This window comes from Melanotaenia boesemani, chromosome 3, assembly GCF_017639745.1.
Source record: "Melanotaenia boesemani isolate fMelBoe1 chromosome 3, fMelBoe1.pri, whole genome shotgun sequence".
Classification (NCBI taxonomy): domain Eukaryota; kingdom Metazoa; phylum Chordata; class Actinopteri; order Atheriniformes; family Melanotaeniidae; genus Melanotaenia; species Melanotaenia boesemani.
The window spans coordinates 16,821,987-16,841,123 of record NC_055684.1 but is presented as its reverse complement, the minus strand read 5'-3'; the positions used below and the strand labels follow the sequence as shown (position 1 = coordinate 16,841,123).

The following is a 19,137-nucleotide window of genomic DNA, read 5'->3' as shown; positions in this document are numbered from 1 at the left end:
GCCATTTAAAAATACCAGGTTAATGAGTAGCTTAAGCAATGATGATGACTTGTTTCTAGATATTTCAATTCAGTGTGATTGAAATATTCTAGAAAAGAATTTAAAGAAAACACAATGCACTTACCATTTACAACAAGTGTAATGATCTTTTCTTCTATTGGCTGAAGACGGGGAAAAATACATCTATAGCTTCCACTGTCCTCGACTTTAGTGTTGTTTATCCTTATGGAGGCGTCGCCAACCTTCAATTGGTCTGGAAAATGTGAGACCCTTCCTCTGAACTGCGGATCCTGGCCTGAACGTCCATTGTTGTAATGAATACCAGCATCATACATGAAAACCTCCACGCTGTCGTCTTTCTTCCAGTCAAAAAGCCCCGACACCATGTCTTTCTTGGTGCTGGTAGAACACGGCAGGATAATATCACTTCCTTCCAATGCCTCCAATGTTACCGCATTCGTTCCTTAAAGAAAAATACACAAAGTTTCAGGGATTGTGTTAAAATGCACCGTAACACATACTGTGTCAAACACGTCTCCTCCATTAAGACTGAGTAGTGTACATATTTTTTTTTAATTTATACCAGGATATATTTTTCATACGAGGTATGACTTCAGACAATACCATTTATACTAGTGTACTCTGACGCCATCTGTATGCCCTGTAAAGCAGGGTCAATTGGCCACATTTTTCCATTAGATTTAATAGAATAGAATAGAATAGAATAGAAGTACTTTATTCATCCCAAGCTGGGAAATTTTGGTGTTGCAGCGGTACAGTCATTTAGCAGTTGTGCTTCTTAAGGTAGCAAAAAAAAAAAAAAAATGAAAAACAGTATAAAAATTTCAATATTTACAAGACTTATACAATTAGGTATTTAGCTATACACAGTAAGAGTGAGAATAGCCAGCGAATAATATAGTCCAGTGCAATGATTAGTAGTGAAGATGAGGAGTTTAACTGTGCAAGGTTGATCCAGTCAGTGCAAAGATTCACCAGTTACAACAGTCACTCATATTGTTATCTCTGAGACCATGATGATGAGTTAAACAGTCTTATTGCGTGTGGCAGGAAAGATTTCCTGAAGCGGTCCTTGAGACAGCGAAGCTGTCTGAGCCTTTTGGAAAAGGAGCTCCGCTGTCTGTCCAGCACAGGGTGGAGAGGGTGGTCCGGGTTATCCAAGATAGATAACAGTTTGTTCAGTGTCCTCCTCTCCACCACTGCTTCTAAAGTGTCCTGTCTGCAGCCAATGACAGAGCCAGCCTTCCTGATCAGTTTGTTCAGTCTGTTGGTGTCACTGGCTGCAATGCTGCCCCCCCAGCATACCACAGATGAGAACAGGGCACCGGCCACAACAGACTGGTAAAAGATTTCCAGCATCTTGCTGCACACGTTGAACGACCGCAGCTTCCTCAGGAAGTAGAGTCTGCTGCAGGCCTTCTTGTACACAGCTGTGCTGTTGGTCTTCCAGCTCAGTCTGTTATCAATAGTCACTCCCAGGTATTTATATTCCTCAACCGTGTCCACATCACTACCCAGGATGCAGAGGGGCTGTGGAGCTGATCCTTTCTTCCTGAAGTCTAACACCATCTCTTTGGTCTTGTCCACATTAAGCAGCAGGCGATTCTTACCCGCCCACTCCACAAATCCGTCCACCAGCCCCCTGTACTCCTCCTCCCGTCCACCACTTATACACCCAACAACTGCAGAGTCGTCAGAATATTTCTGAAGGTGACATGACTCTGAGTTGTACTGAAAGTCTGTGGTGTATAAGGTGAACAGGAATGGAGAGAGCACAGTGCCCTGCGGGGCTCCTACATCACTCATCACCACATCAGACAGGACACCGCCCAGCCGGACAAACTGCGGCCTGTCTGTCAGGTAATCAGCGATCCAGGAGACAGAGGACGCGCCGACACCCATCCGCCACAGCTTCCCACTCAGTAAAGAAGGCTGGATGGTGTTGAAGGCACTGGAGAAGTCAAAGAATGTGACTCTCACAATGCCTCCACTACCATCCAGGTGCGAGTGAGCTCGCTGCAGCAGATAGATGACAGCATCATCCACCCCCACACGTGGCCGGTAGGCAAACTGCAGAGGGTCGAGAGAAGGTTTCACCAGCGGCCTCAGGTGGGCCAACACCAGCCTCTCCAGCACCTTCATCACATGTGATGTAAGGGCAACTGGACGGTAATCACTGAGGCCAGATGGAGATGACTTCTTAGGAACAGGAACCAGGCAGGAGGTCTTCCAAAGTTGTGGCACCTTCTCCAGGCTGAGGCTCAGATTGAAGAGGTGCTTGAGAACTACAGACAGCTGGCTGGCACAGGTCCTCAGTATCCTGGGGCTGATACCGTCCGGGCCAGCAGCCTTGTGTCTGTTCACTCTCTCCAGCTGTCTCCTCACCTGCCAGGCTGTTACAGTCAAGCCAGGGGAAGGGGTTGGGGCAGGGGGAGGTGTTATGGGTTGAAGTCCAGTCTGATCCAGTGGGCTCACTGTAGGGGGGGGAGGGGAGAGCAGTGGAGCAGTTGGAAGAGGGGGGAGGTGTGGGATGGCTGGGGTAGGGGCAGAGGAGACAGGGGGAGTCTGAGAGCTAAACCTATTGAAAAAGGTGTTAAGCTCGTTAGCTCTCTCCCTATTATGGCAAAGTGTGTCCAAACCCTGGACTAGTAGTGTGTTTATATGGTAATTTGCACAGTTTGTGAGTTGTTGAGACAGAGAAGAAAACTTACAATCTTCTTAATATGATTACAGTCTTTAAGCAAAAGTGCTTGTGACATCAAATGTGCGACATTCAGTTTAAAATACAACATTTTGCCCAACCCATATAAATACTTGTTTTTATAATCCTATCCCATTCAATCCAGTAATAGTGGAATTTGTTTAATTTTGCACAGGGATAATATCAAATAATGACAGTTCATGGTGTAAAAACATGCTAGTTTGTTAGATTTATTCAGGGCTGCTGCTAGTAATTTGGGTTCCCTAAACACAAACCTTTAGGGCACACTGAAGTGTGAACAAGGCTAGGAGATAATGTTATAAAATCTTTAGTTTGCTGTTAGTAGCCAACAATACCTGGTTATATGAGCATAATATGCAGGCATAAAAGAACTAACTGTTCAAGGTTTCCTCCAGTATTTTTTTAACTCTGTGTGTGGGCTCTGCCCTTCCACTTTTCTTGCCTCCACTACCACTGACTGTTTAGTAAACAGACATCAAGTGTTATATTATTTTGATAACCGCACTATCCGTGAAAGCAGATGACTTTCCGTTAGAAGCAACCAAACAGCAGCCGTGTAAAAGCATCCTTAGTCCTATCATCTGCAGAAATACACTGATAAACTCTGCAGTTATGGGGTGTATTAGTGATGGACAAGAGGCTGAGTACAGAGTCAAAGGATATGTTTACATGAGTTTTAATTTCCCTTTATTTCAGAATACAAATTTAATCCTCTTTAAACATGACCTTGTAAACATCTAATTCCGAAGGAAAATGGACATTCCGAATTAAACTAAAATTCAAAGTAGGTGGATGTTTTATACTTTTTTTTATTTTAAATCCAAATTTAATATTTCCCTGACTGTGTATACTAGTGATTCCCAACCCTGGTCCTCAAGGCACACTATCCAGCAGGTCTTAGATGTCTCCCTGCTGCAACACACCTGATTGAAATTAACAAGTCTGCTAATGAGCCATGAATTTGAATCAGGTGTGTCGTAGCAGGGAGACATCTAAAACCTGCAGGACAGTGTGCCTCAAGGACCTGGGTTAGGAATCACTGGTGTATACGTTCATTCCACTTTAAATTATTCAGGTCGTTCTGTGTCTGCTCGTTGCCTTTTCCTGTCATGATGACAGTACAGTACTCTTTCTCCCTTCCTTCTCCTCCTCGACTGATGAAAGTGAAGTAGGATGCTAGTGTCGAACTGCTGCTTCAAAACTATAATCAAAATCAAAGACAAAATGACTTTTATGTGGTCTTCCGTGCTGTAGACAAAAAGAAGCAGGAACTGGAGTTTGTTTTATTCCGGTAGACGTAAATACATCATGTCCACCCTCTGTCCAATCAGAACCCTTCCTAACCCCCAGATCTAAAGCAGAAATGAATAAAGGCAAAGAATTCTTTCATTTTGATTTATTTCTGTATAATTAACACTGAATCCTTAACTTCTGTGTGGAGAACACTGTGCCAACCCGGTGGGTGCGGTGTTTATCCAACAACAAACCCTGGGTGACCTCTGAGCTTAAAGTCCTGTTGAACCAGAAGAAGAGGGCTTTCATTTCAGGGGACAGAGAGGAGCAGTTCAGCATGAACTCCAGTACAAGATCAGGCGGGCCAAGAACAGCTACAGGAAGAAGCTGGAGGAGCGGCTGGAGCAGAATAACACGCGGGACGTGTGGAGAGGGCTGAAGGAGATCTCCAGATTTGGACAGAGTGGTGCCAGAGGGACAGCTGATAGAGGCCAGCGCTGGGCCAATGATTTAAATCTGTTTTTTAACAGATTTGACTCTAATCCCACTCTCTCTGCCCCCCCTCCCTCCTCTTCACACATCCCCAGTCCAGCGTCTACCATCCCCTTCCCCCGACCACTTTCATCTTCACCTTCACTTTCACCTACCCCCCATCTCCACTCCACACTAATGGACTCCACCACCAGCCCCCCACTGCCCTCCACCTCCCCCCTCTCCTTTACATCGGCCCAGGTGAGGAGCGAACTGAGGCGGCTGAAGAACAGGAAAGCTGCAGGACCAGATGGCATCAGCCCCAGGCTGCTCAGGACCTGTGCAGATCAGCTCTGTGAGGTGCTCAGGTACATCTTTAACCTGAGCCTCAGCCTGGAGAAGGTCCCTGTCCTGTGGAAGACCTCCTGTGTGGTTCCGGTTCCTAAGATATCACAAGTGAAGGAGCTGAACCATTACAGACCCCTCGCCTTGACCTCCCACCTGATGAAGACCATGGAGAGGCTCATCCTCGGCCACCTCCGCTCAGTGGTGTGCACCGCGATGGACCCGCTGCAGTTTGCCTACAGGCCAAACATCGGGGTGGATGATGCAGTCATCTACCTACTGCACAGGGTGCTGGCTCACCTGGAGACCACTGAGAGCGTCGTGAGAGTCATGTTTTTTGACTTCTCCAGTGCGTTCAACACCATCCAGCCGGCACTGCTGCGGGGGAAGCTGGATGGAGCTGGAGTGGATGGAAAGTTAGCTGCGTGGACCATCGACTACCTCACCAACCGGCCACAGTATGTGCGTCTGCAGAACTGTGTGTCTGAGGTGGTAGTCTGCAGCACGGGGGCCCCTCAGGGAACAGTGCTCTCACCGTTCCTCTTCACCCTCTACACCTCAGACTTCACCTACAACACCAGCAGCTGTCATCTCCAGAAGTTCTCTGGAGACTCAGCCATTGTGGGCTGTGTGTCTGAGGGGAACGAGCTGGAGTACCGGTCAGTCATCATGGACTTTGTGGACTGGTGTGAGAGCAACCACCTGTGCTTAAATATCAGTAAGACCAAGGAGATGGTGATTGACTTCCGGAGAAGGACACTGCCCCACACACTGGTGAACATCCAGGGGAAGGATATTGACCTGGTGGACAGTATCAAGTACCTGGGTGTTCACCTCAACAGTAAACTGGACTGGTCACACCACACAGACACCCTGTACAAGAAGGGCCAGAGTCGCCTCCCCCTCCTAGGGAGACTGAGGTCCTTTGGAGTATGCAGGCCTCTGCTAAGGACATTTTATGGCTCTGTGGTAGCCTCTGCTGTCCTCTACACTGTTGTCTGCTGGGGAGCGAGCAGGACTGACCGGGACGGGAAGAGACTGAACAAGCTGGTCAGGAGGGCCAGCTCTGTCCTAGGCTGCCTGCTGGACTCTGTGGAGGAGGTGGGTGAGAGGAGGATGTTGGCCAAGCTCACATCCATCATGGACAACACCTCTCACCCGCTGCACCAGACAGTGGAGGGGCTGAGCAGCTCCTTCAGCAGCAGACTGAGACACCCTCTGTGTAGGAAGGAGCGCTACCGCAGGTCCTTCACTCCCACTGCTGTCAGACTGTACAACTTATCTGTATAGTCATAATACTGTGTAATATTTATTTATATTTTACTGTGCAATACCCCCCATTATCAATATCATCATATTCTTCATATCCCACCATCACCATGTAAATATGTATATAGCCAGTGAGGTTGTTTTTCTTGCACTGTCAATTTATATATATATATATATATATATATATATATATATATATATATATATATATATATATATTCCCCCATTTTTTATATTTATAATGCTACATATTTTTTGTTTTTCTTAGACTTCTTTTCTTGTAAATAATTTATATTGATGCATGTTCACCTTATTCTGTCTGCTTTCTGCATTTTATTCTGTAATTAGAGCTGCTGTAACGAGTGAATTTCTCCACTGTGAGATTAATAAAGTCCAATCTAATCATCTAAAAAAATAAAAAATAAAAAATAAACTGTATCCATAGCCAATCTGTAAAATGGTATGGAAACAATCCACTCACCTTGAATACAAACAAGACAAAAGAGACTATTGTTGACTTCAGGTGACAAGACTAAACAAAACACTGTTTGCCTCCTGGGAGAAGAGGTGGAAGTTGAAGGAATATAAGTACTTTAGAGTTCAGCTAAAAACAGACTAGACTGTAAGTGCAACACGTAGGCCATGTACAAGAAGGGGAAGAGCAGGCCTTATTTGTTTGGTAAGCTAAGGTCATTCAATGCTTGGACCAAGATGTTGCACATCTTCCATAAGTCTTTTCTGGAAATTGCAATCAGCCTTGCTGGGGCAGCAGAATCAGACTTAAAGAGACTTTAAGAGACTGACACCAGGTAGCTAGCTAGCCACCTGGTGTCAGCTAGCTACCTGTTGTCAGCTAGATAGCTAGCTAGATAGATAGATAGATAGATAGAGAGGCTAATATGGCGCAGTCAATATCCGTATATAAGTATGCAAATCATACGTTTTGCTTTCATATGCTTACCTTGTTGGTAAACAGCAGTTGTTCCAACCTGATCCATAAGAAAGAAAGACATGAAGTACATTAAGTACCTCGGCGCCTCGGACAAAAACATGGCTAAGTTTGTTTAACGAAGGTAGCTAACAACAAGCTCTTTCTGCCAGTAAGCTACCGACAGTGTTCACGTGAAATAAACAAATGTACTTTAAGTTAAGATGAGATGTTGCGTATCACAAAAAAATCAGCTGTGAAAACAGTTGCACATGATAGCACAGGCGCTCTCCGGATGTGTGTATTTATTTATTTATTTATTTTGGTCACGTGACTTCCGGGTTGTGACGTAGGCTTGAGCCCCAGGAATTCGTCTTCTTTTTTCTTTTTTTTTTTTTTATTACTTTATTTCAAAGTGTGTTGAATACAATCAGAACAGAATAAATGTTCAACATGTTGGCAGACAACGTCAAATACAAATGCAACAGACGCATAAGGGATGTGCAAATACAAGAGATAGAGATAGATTTAAAAAGAAAAGAAAAAATATATAAATACATAAAAAAAAAATAGGGGGGGCTAGGGATTTTTAAATAAACGTAGAGCTTCTAATGTTGTGTAGAGATTCACAGCATTCTTCCCTTTCATGTGACTTAGAGAATAGAAATATTGGTTTAACTCTTTGTGAAAAGCAAAGAATTTGGGTATGGATTTCATAAACCTATTCTTGTGTATGAAAAACTTTCCAAGTATTACTATGGAGTTGATCAACATATTGTGACAGTTATTTTTAACCATAAAACCAAATAAAACATTTTCTCTTTTTAGAACAGAAACAGGCAGAAATTTAGATAACCAATGAAATAAGTCTTCCCAAAAGGCACTGGTGAAGATACATTCATAGAACATGATCTGTGGTTTCAATATGATTGAAACAGAATATACAATTATTACAGTCAAAACCAAAACAGCTATAAAGAAAATCAGATGAAGGATAAATTCCATTGAGGATTTTAAAATGAATTTCCTTGGCCCTTGGAGCAACGGGAGCATTAAAGAAAAAGGATCTCAGATATTCTATATCTTTTCTGGAAAAGAACTTAGAGAGTAAATCACGAGATGTGGAGAATGGAAACAGTTCTTTGTTAAAAATATGTCTAATAGTGAGGTTATTTACTTTAGATTCAAACAAGTCCTTTCCCTGCACCAAAAGCGAAGGAAGATTTGGAGTAGTTCCAATTTTGTACAATTGAGATGTCAATAGAAGGGTCTGTTTAGGTATAGCGTTAAATACCTTTTTGTACTGAGATTTGTCTGAGATCTTAAATTTAGCACTAAAATCCCCAAATGAGATCAAGTTACCATTACAGTCCAGCAGATGTAAAATAGACTTTGACAAATGCCTTTTTCTAACCAGTTTTGCATAAACAGAGATTTGCAGTTATATAGAATATATCTGCAGTTCCATATTGGGATATTGTGGGGACTAAAATTATGTTTGTAAATCATTTTCCAGTAAAGCAGAGTTTGTTGATGAAACGAGGAGAGTTTGTATGGGAGTCTTTTTGGGTCATAATCACAGCTAAGGAGAAAATTAATGCCGCCTAGTTTCATAAATATTTAATTGGGAATGTGATACCAAATTTGTTTTGGTTGCCTTAAAAATTGTTTTAGCCAGTTAATTTTGATAGTGCCATTAATACATTCAAGGTCAATTGCCTTGATGCCACCTTCTTCATAATTTTGGACCATTATACTCTTTTTTAAATAGTGTGTTTTACCTTTCCAGATGAAATTAAAGTTCGCTTGGTTTATCGCTTTAATTGCTTCTTTAGGAACTGCTAGTGATTGAGCTGGGTAAATGAAACGAGAAATGGTTTCAGTTTTTGTAAGGAGTGTTCGACCAATAATAGATAGTTCCCTCTGCGACCAAGAGTTGAGATGGGCTTTACATTTTTCCAAGTTTCCCCAGATATTAAGTTTGGTTAGTAAATCCATATTTTTAGTATTTTGTATACCTAAATACTTAATTGTTGTTTTCACAGGGATGGAATGAATGGTTGATAAATTGCAATCATGAATAGGTAGAAGTTCACATAAGGTTCAATTTTAGGCCAGATGCTTTTGAGAAGAGATCTATAGTCCCAAGGATTTTTGGAAGTTGACTGCTATTTTTCATAAATATGGCTGTATCATCTGCAAGTTGGCTTATAGTCAGTTGTTTATCAAGTAAAGTTAGTTTTTCAAAATCTGATATTTTTATAAGGATAGATAGCATCTCAGCAGCAATAATAAATAATAATGGGGAAATAGGACATCCTTGTTTAATCCCTTTCTGAATCGGGAATCTAGGTGACGTACCCTGCGGTAGAAGAACTGTACTATTTGTATCTTTATAAATTAATTTAACTGTGTTTATAAATAGTTCTCCAAAACCTAATAGCTCTAGTGTATGAAACATAAAATTGTGTTCAATCGAATCAAAAGCTTTAAAAAAGTCCAAAAAAAGGATGAAACTCTCGTCTTCTATTAGATAGTTGTAGTCAAGTAAATCTAGTACAAGTCGTATGTTATTATGTATTGAACGTCCCCTGATGAAACCCGATTGAGTGTCTGAAACTATGTCCTCAATCCCCAATCTAAGTCTGTTTGCAAAAATATGAGTCAGCAGTTTGTAATCGTTATTAAGGAGAGTTATGGGTCGGAGATTGTCAATTAATTTGGAGTTTTTACCCGGCTTGGGAATTAGGGTGATGACTCCTTGCTTCATTGTAGTTGGTAAAATGAATGCATTACATATTTCTTTTAGCATATTTATTATTTATTATTATTTTGTATTTTAAATATTCCCATTTGGCTCTAAAACTGGTGAGTGATGAGTCACTATTTATGTCTTTAATAGTTCTTTTTATTTCTTGACAATAAGGATCATGATTGAGGAGATTTGAGTTGAATTTCCAATATCCTTTCATTTTTTGGCTCATATTTGATGGTATAACATTAATTCTAATCAGACAGTGATCAGTTAGTGGTGCAGCTGAGATTATACATTTTATTTCGGAGTCAGGTTTAGTGTTGGAGATAAGCCAATAGTCTAATCTAGATTTAACTGTTCCGTCTGGTTTAAACCAAGTGAACATTTGAGTGTCTGGATTTAGATAGCGCCAAGCATCTGTCAGTTTGAGGGAGTTACAGAATTCAAGTAACACTGTATTATAGTGATGATTTTGAAATCTTGTGGGGCATCTGTCAAGCCATTCATCCATTACTACATTAAGATCTCCTCCAATGAAGATGTCATAGTTTACATAAATTTTGGATAAGTCTTTAACAATAGTGGTTAATTCTGTAAGTAGTTTTTTGTTCTGATTCTGGTTGTTATAACCATAAATATTCCCTAGAATAAGAAAACCTTCACTTATTTCAAAAACACAAATTATCCAATGACCCAGAGGGTCCCTCTTTGTTACTATTATTTTCCCAGGAAAATTATTCAGGAGTATGGCAACCCCTGCTGACCTATTTGACCCATGGCTAAAAATGATTTTGTCTCCCCACTGATTTGCCCAGAATTTTTCATCTGTTTCAGGAATTTGTCTTCTGCTGTGGACAGTATGTTAAACACGAACGACTGAATGAAAGAGTGAAAGTCATCTAAGTCTGTATTTGCAAATTGTATTTCAAGTCTGTAAATTCCCAACAAGATTTTGTACCTTTTTTCTATGAATAAAAAAAAAAAAAAAAAAAAATGGTTAAACCTGGCTACCTAACGACACTGTCCTACGGAAGTGTTGACGCGCATGTGCGACTGACTTATGCATAAATTAAGGAAAGGGTACTCTTGGAGAGGGTGGGGGCGTTGTATGAGCATGAGGACACTCATTGTTTATTTTAAAACTTTTTGTGGGGAGATTCTTGTGTTTCATGACTGTTAATAAATTTATCAACAAGGTTACCAAAAATAAAAAATGAAAAAAAAAAAAAAAAAGGAGTGAAAGTCGCCAGTGTTGCTGTCTAACTACCTAACCGGAAGTACTCGCCCGCACCCTTGACGTCAGAACTTAACCAGGCGCCATATTGTGCACGTAGCCAATTAATGGTCCATTACCGCCACCAACTGGTAAGAAGTGTGGGTCAGAGCCATTTATTAATTAAAATGAATATTTTTTAAAAAAAGAAAGAAATTTAAAAAAAAAATACAAAAAAAGAAAAAATATCCTCTATTTTCTCTTAATCCGCAGTGTTTTGGATAGAAAATTAATAATGAAATATTATATAGCTTCTATAGCTTCAATAGCTTCTTTCCAACTTTTTGGAAACTTACCACAGTCCCAAACTTTGTTGTATCGTTCCTATAGCACTGGGAAATGATTAGATTTCTTATAGTAAATATGATCATTCCCTGTTCCCTGGTGCTGATCTTCTTTTAGATAGTTAGTTAGTTAGTTAGTTAGATAGATAGATAGATAGATAGATAGATAGATAGATAGATAGATAGATAGATAGATAGATAGATAGATAGATAGATAGATAGATACAGTACAACAAAAGACAATTATAATAAAAATGTAGGTAAATATACTAACAAAAAAAGACGGCTGTATTTTAACAACGTTCTGAGCCAGGATTACCTTTTTCCTGTTTGTTACAGCTTAAGATGTCACCAGCAATCAAAACCGGATATCTATAGTCTGTTATTCCATTCATATTTACAACCATCTCCCAAACATCATCAATTTGTGTCTCCCTTCCCACAGAGTTACAGAATTTCCTCCAACAGTCTCTCCTTGAATTCCTTTTTGTTCTCCTGACATTGACTTATGCTTTTTATATTTATTAAGATTTTGAAAGCAGTGGTTCATTTTAAACACTTCAAAAGCTTTTTTTTAAATGTAATGACTTTGTCACATTCATCTGTCCACCATGGTACGATTGTCCATTTGGTCTTACCTCCCTTCCTTGGAGACTGTATCATTGCCTCTAAAATAAAATAACAACCATATTTACTTCATCAACATCATTAGACATCATTAGACAAGTCAGGTTTCTTGGTCAACTTCTCCTGATCACAGATCTAAATTTTCCCCAATCAGCCCTGTTGAAAGACCATTTAGGCAGCCTCTCTACATCACTCCCCCCTCAACCCAACATCACTCACTACGGGATAATGGAAACTTCCTGTAGTTAGTTCCTTTAATCACCTTCTACATGCATAATTCTGCCAATGAGTCTGATCATTATGTAAGATCAGTTGCTGTTTCAAAAGAAGTTGATAAGCAAGATGTTTTTTCCGATTTTATGATAATTTATTAGTGGCGTCCCAGCAGAAGATGTTATTGTTACTGTTGTTCTAACTGAAAGTTTTACTGAGTTTTATCAGTTTTCTGTTGAGTCCATGTGGTGAAGCTGCTCTGTGTTAAGGTGTCATTGTGTTAAAGGTTCAGCTGGCTGTGGGTTATCTGTTCACGTTTAACTAAGGTTTGTTAACAGCTTTGTTTAGAACTTCAGTCATGCTGAGTTTATTAAATAGAAACGCTCCCGCAGGTCAGTTCTGGTTTAAATGTGTAGGCTTGATGTGTATCTGTTGTACATTTGAAGTGTTTTATTTTCTTAGTATGTTTTAAGAGTTATTTTGTATTTTTTTTCTATTGTCTTTCTGCTGTAATACCAAACCATCATCAGCATATTTTCATTAGGGCTGATGAAGTGTTTTACTGCCATTAAAACTAAAACTCTTAGTAACACTGACTGCAGCTGACCAAGACGCACCGTCATTTACATTCATGCATTCTTATGCAGACGTGAGTTCAGTTTTTATTATTTAAGTGAATATCTGGGAGTTTCAGTTCATGCATGAGTATAATTAACTTTAAAATGGAACTTTATAGTGAAAACACTGAGTGCAATCAGCAGTTTTGCCAGTGTTCTACGTGCTGTCAGCTTTATTTAATGACACTGATTCTCTAAATTCAGAGCTACCGATCAGATGAGTGGTAGTTTTTCCAGGGACACAGACGTATTTAAAAGAAACTTTGTGCATGTTTCCTTTTGTCTGAAGCAAAACCAGATGCTTTAAATTAGGTTCTATTGCATTTTCACTACTTTATTTGGTTCTTTTTGGCTGTAAAATGCATCAGTTGTTTCTTGTTAATTTCTTGTGTGGCCTCGTTAGCATGAATCCACTGAGTCTGAAAAACATGCATTCAAACTATCAGAAATGATGTCTTCTTGATGCTGTTTAATCATAATTACATGTGAGAGGTTTTCAAAGATTTGATAGCAATTAGAAAAACTTTTGCAATAATGAGCAGACTGTGCTGCTACACCAGTGTGGGGCTACTGTTTCTTAATATTTTGTATCGTATCCTGAAAGAATTTACACAGACTAGGAGGGAAGTGTTTGTAGGATTATGTTTCAGTCTATACAACCAGATTATATTAAACATGAAGGCCTAAATATTCCTCAGTGTACCCATGTTAAGTCACACAGTCCATTTAAACAAATCACATCCTGTAGTTTATGATAAACTATGCAACGCCCCTTATAATCAGAATTTATTTCTTTTAATACAAAGTCTTGTCCAAATTATATTTTATCATTTTCACTAAACATGCTTAAGAGAAAAAAAGTGAAATAAAGTTTTGTACATAATGAAAAGGGATGGCTTGAAGTTTGAACAGTTAAACTTTATGTTCTGTCTGTGAAACAGTTTCTCTTTGAAGCACAGGTTAGAGATGAGCATGGTGACAAAAATCACTGAACACAACTGTTTGTATTTCTCCTTCGAAAAATGTTACCGTGGATGAAAAGTGAGGTTGAGTTCTCTGTACATAAACAAGGAGATAGTGTAATTTTAGCAGCCATAAAGGCAAACCTTGTATACATGTAGAGTGTGTTTGTCTTGCCTTGTAAAACTGTTTTTAAACCTAAATAACAGCAAACAGTACAGGTTAATTTTATTCAGTTGTTATGGTCTATTTCAGGGCAGCTGGAGGAAGTTTATTATTATTTTTGTGTATTTTGCATCAATGACAGATTCAGTGGGTTAAACAGTCATTTGTACAATGATGCTAATAGGTATTTCTTGTATATAAAAGTCTTGATTGTGTTAGCATGGGTATAAACTGTGACGTGTATGACAATAGATGTAAATACTCACATTTTTCTTAATCACTAAACAAACTGCTGTGTTGTGGATTCATGATTAATGACAAACATTAAACAAACATGATTTATTGACTCAGATTGGATTCAATCTGTCTTCTTTTCACTTTCATTCATTCATTCTCTGTATAGCTTTGTCTATTACAGGTCATGGAGAAGCTGGAGCCTATCCCAGCATTTAGCAGGTGAGAGGCAGGGTGACCAATTAGCCTTACATTCAGTTTTTATTTAATTCTATAATTATTACATTATTAAGGGCTCAAACGATTCTCGTTACAATGTGAGAAACTTATCACACAATCTTCTCTTTAAATGACTTCATCAGAATTTAAATTGCAGTTTATTCACTCGGGACGTAAACTACTGCGAAGACTAGCAACTGTTCTTAATGTTCTAACTTGTAAATAATCTCACTGAATGGACTCCAACTTCTTTGGCGATGGTCTAACAACCCTTCCCAGATTGATGAGCAGCGACAATTGTTCTTGGCATTGTAATAATACACCTGAATGCTCCAGACCTCCAAAACATCTGTTTTTAAAGAGGTGCTCACACTTATTAATGTGATTAATGAAATAGTACAGTACATCTAGCTGCTACTTCTTCTCCATATTCCCAATGGAAGCAGTAAGGTGGATGTAAGGGTAAATATACCGCATTTTGCGTCCAATTCCATTAAGGACACTTTTTCTTGGAAATGTCTTTTTAACATAACTGTTTGCTAGCATGTACAACAACGGGAAACATTGAGTCCTGGAATTCATCTGAAGACTGTTTTCACGTCTTCAGCTTTAACATTGATGCAAAAACTGTTTTTATATCTTATATAACAGATTACCTGTAGATTAGAGTGTGGTAGGATGTCAAATGTCCAATCACAGTGATTCAGTGGAAGTGTTCAGTCTCCTCAGTGGACTGAAAGATCTGATGTTACGATTTCAGTTGGGGAGTAAAAGATCAAATTAATCAAACTGTTTCATTTGTTTTTATGTGGTTGTATGAATTGAAACTCTTCCTCCTTCAGAGGGTGATGGTGGTGTAAAATGGTGTTCTATCTAAATTATTGCTTGAATTATTAAATATCTTCTGAAATAAAGACAAATTAAACCATTTTTATTATGTTCATACTGACAATCAGCAGTGACAAAAGTTGTCAGCATGACATACATAACACACTGAACAGAATACTTACTCAAAACAAGTAAAAAAAAGTTTTAACTCTAAATAAACAATGTACCTCAGGAAGAACACTACGGTAGGACAGGATTCATACTGGCAATAAGCCTGGAGGACGAGATAAATCAGGAGAAATGTTTGTAGGTAAGTAGCCTACAGTGCATACAGCGCTATCAGTCTGTGTGGCTCAATGAGTTGAAGGCACTGATCAGTTTAGAAGGAACACAAGACATTTAAACAATCATTAACTCTTAAGAACAGCTTAGATGGCTTAGAAAAGGCTGAAATATTTCTATAAGCAAATTTCATGGTTGTGAGTCCAAAAATATATATAAGGTATCCTGATACTTCTTTATTTTTGATCGTGCTGGTGGATGAGCATCCTGCTAAGAGGGACTCTTTGGTTTAAAAATGTCCTGTTTATCCTCTGATTGCTTTCTTACTCTGATAAATGAAATCGCTCAACTACCTGAATTAGCAGCTGTAGGCACTGGAACCTTTGGACATTACCAATGTGATTTTACCATTCTTTGCTAAAAACTTAAGCATTATATAAGATGACTGCAGTGCACAACTTTTTATAATGCTTCAGATAAAGATGCATGAAAACAGTGCAGTAAAGTCCAAAAAGTCTAGAATGAACACTGCAAACATTTGTGTTCAAGAGAGGCATTCCTCCTGAAAATCTCTGCATCTGTGAAATAAGCCTGAGTCTCTGGAACATCTGGATTTGTGTGTAAAAATCTTACCTGAGTCAATTATCAACATATTTTATACATAAAACTTTTATAGAACATGAATACAGAACACACACATTTTGTAGCACAAATGTCTCACAGATGAATAATAATAATAAAAAAAAAACACAATTAAACCACAAACTTAAACACTGAAATATATTAAACAATATTCTGGAATTTAGAATTACACAGTTCAGTTTAAGTTACAAACGCTCATGTATTGGAGAAATACAACAATTTACATAATAACTCCCAGAAACACAAAATTATAATTGAAAGGCGGAAATCTTTATGTAGGTATATATACAGCATTTAAAAAGTGCAAAAGTTTAGCTTCATAAAATATACATAAGGACTTACTGGTGCATAAAGTTTATTTCACATCTGCAGTAGCTTTTCCTTTATTGCTACTTGTTTTTTTTATTGTTTGATCTCAAACTTAAAACAGTAAAACAATGCCATTTTGTTAAATGAGATATATTAGATTGAGAATGATATTTTGATCTTCTACTATATTTGTACTAAAATGATGTTAACTCCATCAGATTGGCTCCACTGAGTGTGTTCGAGACTGAACAGTTTCCATTAATTGTGACATTACCATGATGTCGATAAACTTGGGCTAAAAATTGGATCTAAATTAATTTAAATATATACATTTTTTTATTAAAATTTCAAATGTTTAAAATGAATATTTTCTATACTTATCTCAGTTATTTTAAGCTCTTTAAAAAATAGATTTTTCTGATGCACTAGTGCAGGGATCACCAACTGTGGACCTGTTGAGCCACTGTCCTGCAGATTTTACATGTTTACCTGCTGCAATACATCTGAGTCAAATTATTAATGGATCATTTGAATCAGGTGTGTTGTAGCAGGGAAACATCTACAACCTACAGGACAGTTACTGACACTACCCGCACATATATGGCACTAAATACCAGCATATTGGCCTCCTCTCTACATTCAGGAAAAAGATGCTATGCACTGCAGTATTAGAATTTTAAGTTTCTCTGTGGATCCAGATAGATTTTGGTTCACATTAAAAACTCTTTGATTAGTTATGTTAAGAGTAAATTTCCAGAAGAAGAGGGACAGAGCATTATCAGTTTAAGATACAGATCAGTGCTGTTACTAAAAGCAGGTAGATTTTATAATGCATCCTTAAATCAAGGAAATTACTTTTGGTTGTTAGGTAGAAAATGTTTAACTTGAAATTACAAAAAAAAAAAAAATGCATTTAGAGCTCTAAGAAATAAATTCAACAAAACTGAACAGATCTTTTTTCATTATTTATTTAATTATTGTTTTGCAGGCAATAACTAATAAGCTCTTTGAGCTTCACATGTTCAAAATTCTTTTTTAAAAAGGCCTTCTACTAAATAGTTTTTTTTCCTGTTTTCTGTAAGCACTTCCTTGCAATATAAAGTGCTATACAAATACAATTTATTAGGGTCCAAGCCATACAAAGTATGGAAGAACCCTATTGTTCCTGAAATGTTTATTAGGGTCCGAGCCATACGAAGGACCCTATTGTTCAAATGTTTCTTCTCCTTCTAAGCATTTTGAGCCTAAATATCACCCCCTAAACACCCATGAAAAGTTGTGAAATTTGGCACACATGTCAAGTCTGGCGAAAATTTCGATATTCTAAGGTCCGCATACACTTTAATGCAAAAGTGGCTCAACAGCGCCACCTAGATACCCCAAAAATCCCCAAATGAATGGGGTCCCGAACGTCTACTTCGACGTAGGAAGACGAAACTCGGCACACACGTGTAACACCCAGAGACGAGCAAAAAAGTCAATTGAACACCTGTTGCCATGGCAATGGGGCGCCCGCCACCTTGGCGTGTACGTCCATTTTTTTTGTCCATTTTTTTCACTTTACACACATCGTATTTGAACGAACTAGTCTGAGGGGATTCGTGCAATTGACTCCAAACTTGGTGTGAAGCATCCTGACAAGTTGGGGACCAAACGCCGCTCAAATCTTTCTAATAGGAGAAAGCGTGTTACCGTGGCAACCGACGGATAAAAGCCTTCTCGCCATGAAACATGGTTTGCTCATATCTCCTGAGAAATACATGGGATCTGCACCAAAGTTAACAGTATTCATACTTGTTGGGTCCCTAACACATTACAACACCTGTTGCCATGGCAACACAGCATGTTAGCTAGCATGTTAGCATGCTAGCAAAAAATGCTAACTAGGTATATAAAAAATTCTGTTTCTCAGCTAGCCTTTTTACCATATTGCCTAGCATGTCAGCACGTTAGCTAACATGCTAGCAAAAGGTGTGTGAGACGGGTGCAGGGTCAGGAGGCTCGGACCTGATAGATGTCGCTTGCGACTTTAATTATTATTATTATTATTATTATTATTATGTTAGTAGGTTCAATATCTGAATTAAGATCATTTTAATATGTTTTTAATAAATATTGAACCAGTCTGGCCTTTAACTTTTTTTCAATTTTCTTTCATCTTGGCCTACGATATATTAAGTCTGACACCCTGCTTTAGAATTATAAATTCTTTAACAGAACGGCAAATTTTGGACGATAAAACATCCTGCAAAAAAACAGAGATGACCAGACAATAAAAGTAGAAAACAAAGAACAAATAAATAAATAAAAATAAAAAATATATATAAAAAATAAATTTAAAAAAAGCACATTTATAAAACAAGACAAAAGCAGAAACTCTCAAATATAAAATTTCTTAAGTTAAACTCGTTAAATACTTGCTGATTCTGTCTGGATGGTTCTGACCCATTTATAACACTGGAGGCTGGTAATTGTAATATTGAGCTGCATAAAAAAAAAAAAGATAGTAAAAATCAGTTTTATTCTGATCAGCAACTGTGATTATGTTTATCTTGTATAAGATGACATGATGCTTCATGTTCTGTCTTCTCAGTAAAAACAGTGCGGTGAACCCGTCAACATTTCTACTTGTTGAATTGGGTCCCTCTTTATTCTGGTCTGTGGCAGCATCAGTGAATGGCTGTACCGAAGATCCTCTTTAGATTTTCTCAAGTCTAATAGGGGTGGCAGTGGCTTCTCT

The 19,137-nt window shown here is 38.5% G+C and overlaps 1 protein-coding gene across 1 annotated transcript in view; it reads right to left on the bottom strand.

Annotated features, from left to right (window-relative positions):
* Nucleotides 1–19,137, bottom strand: part of LOC121636568 (CD276 antigen-like) — a 129,233-nt gene that overhangs the window by 56,481 nt on the left and 53,615 nt on the right. Inside the window, exon 3 of the mRNA XM_041980163.1 lies at nt 125–463. Coding sequence (XP_041836097.1) covers nt 125–463 — 339 coding nt within the window. The remainder of the gene's footprint in view (nt 1–124; nt 464–19,137) is intronic.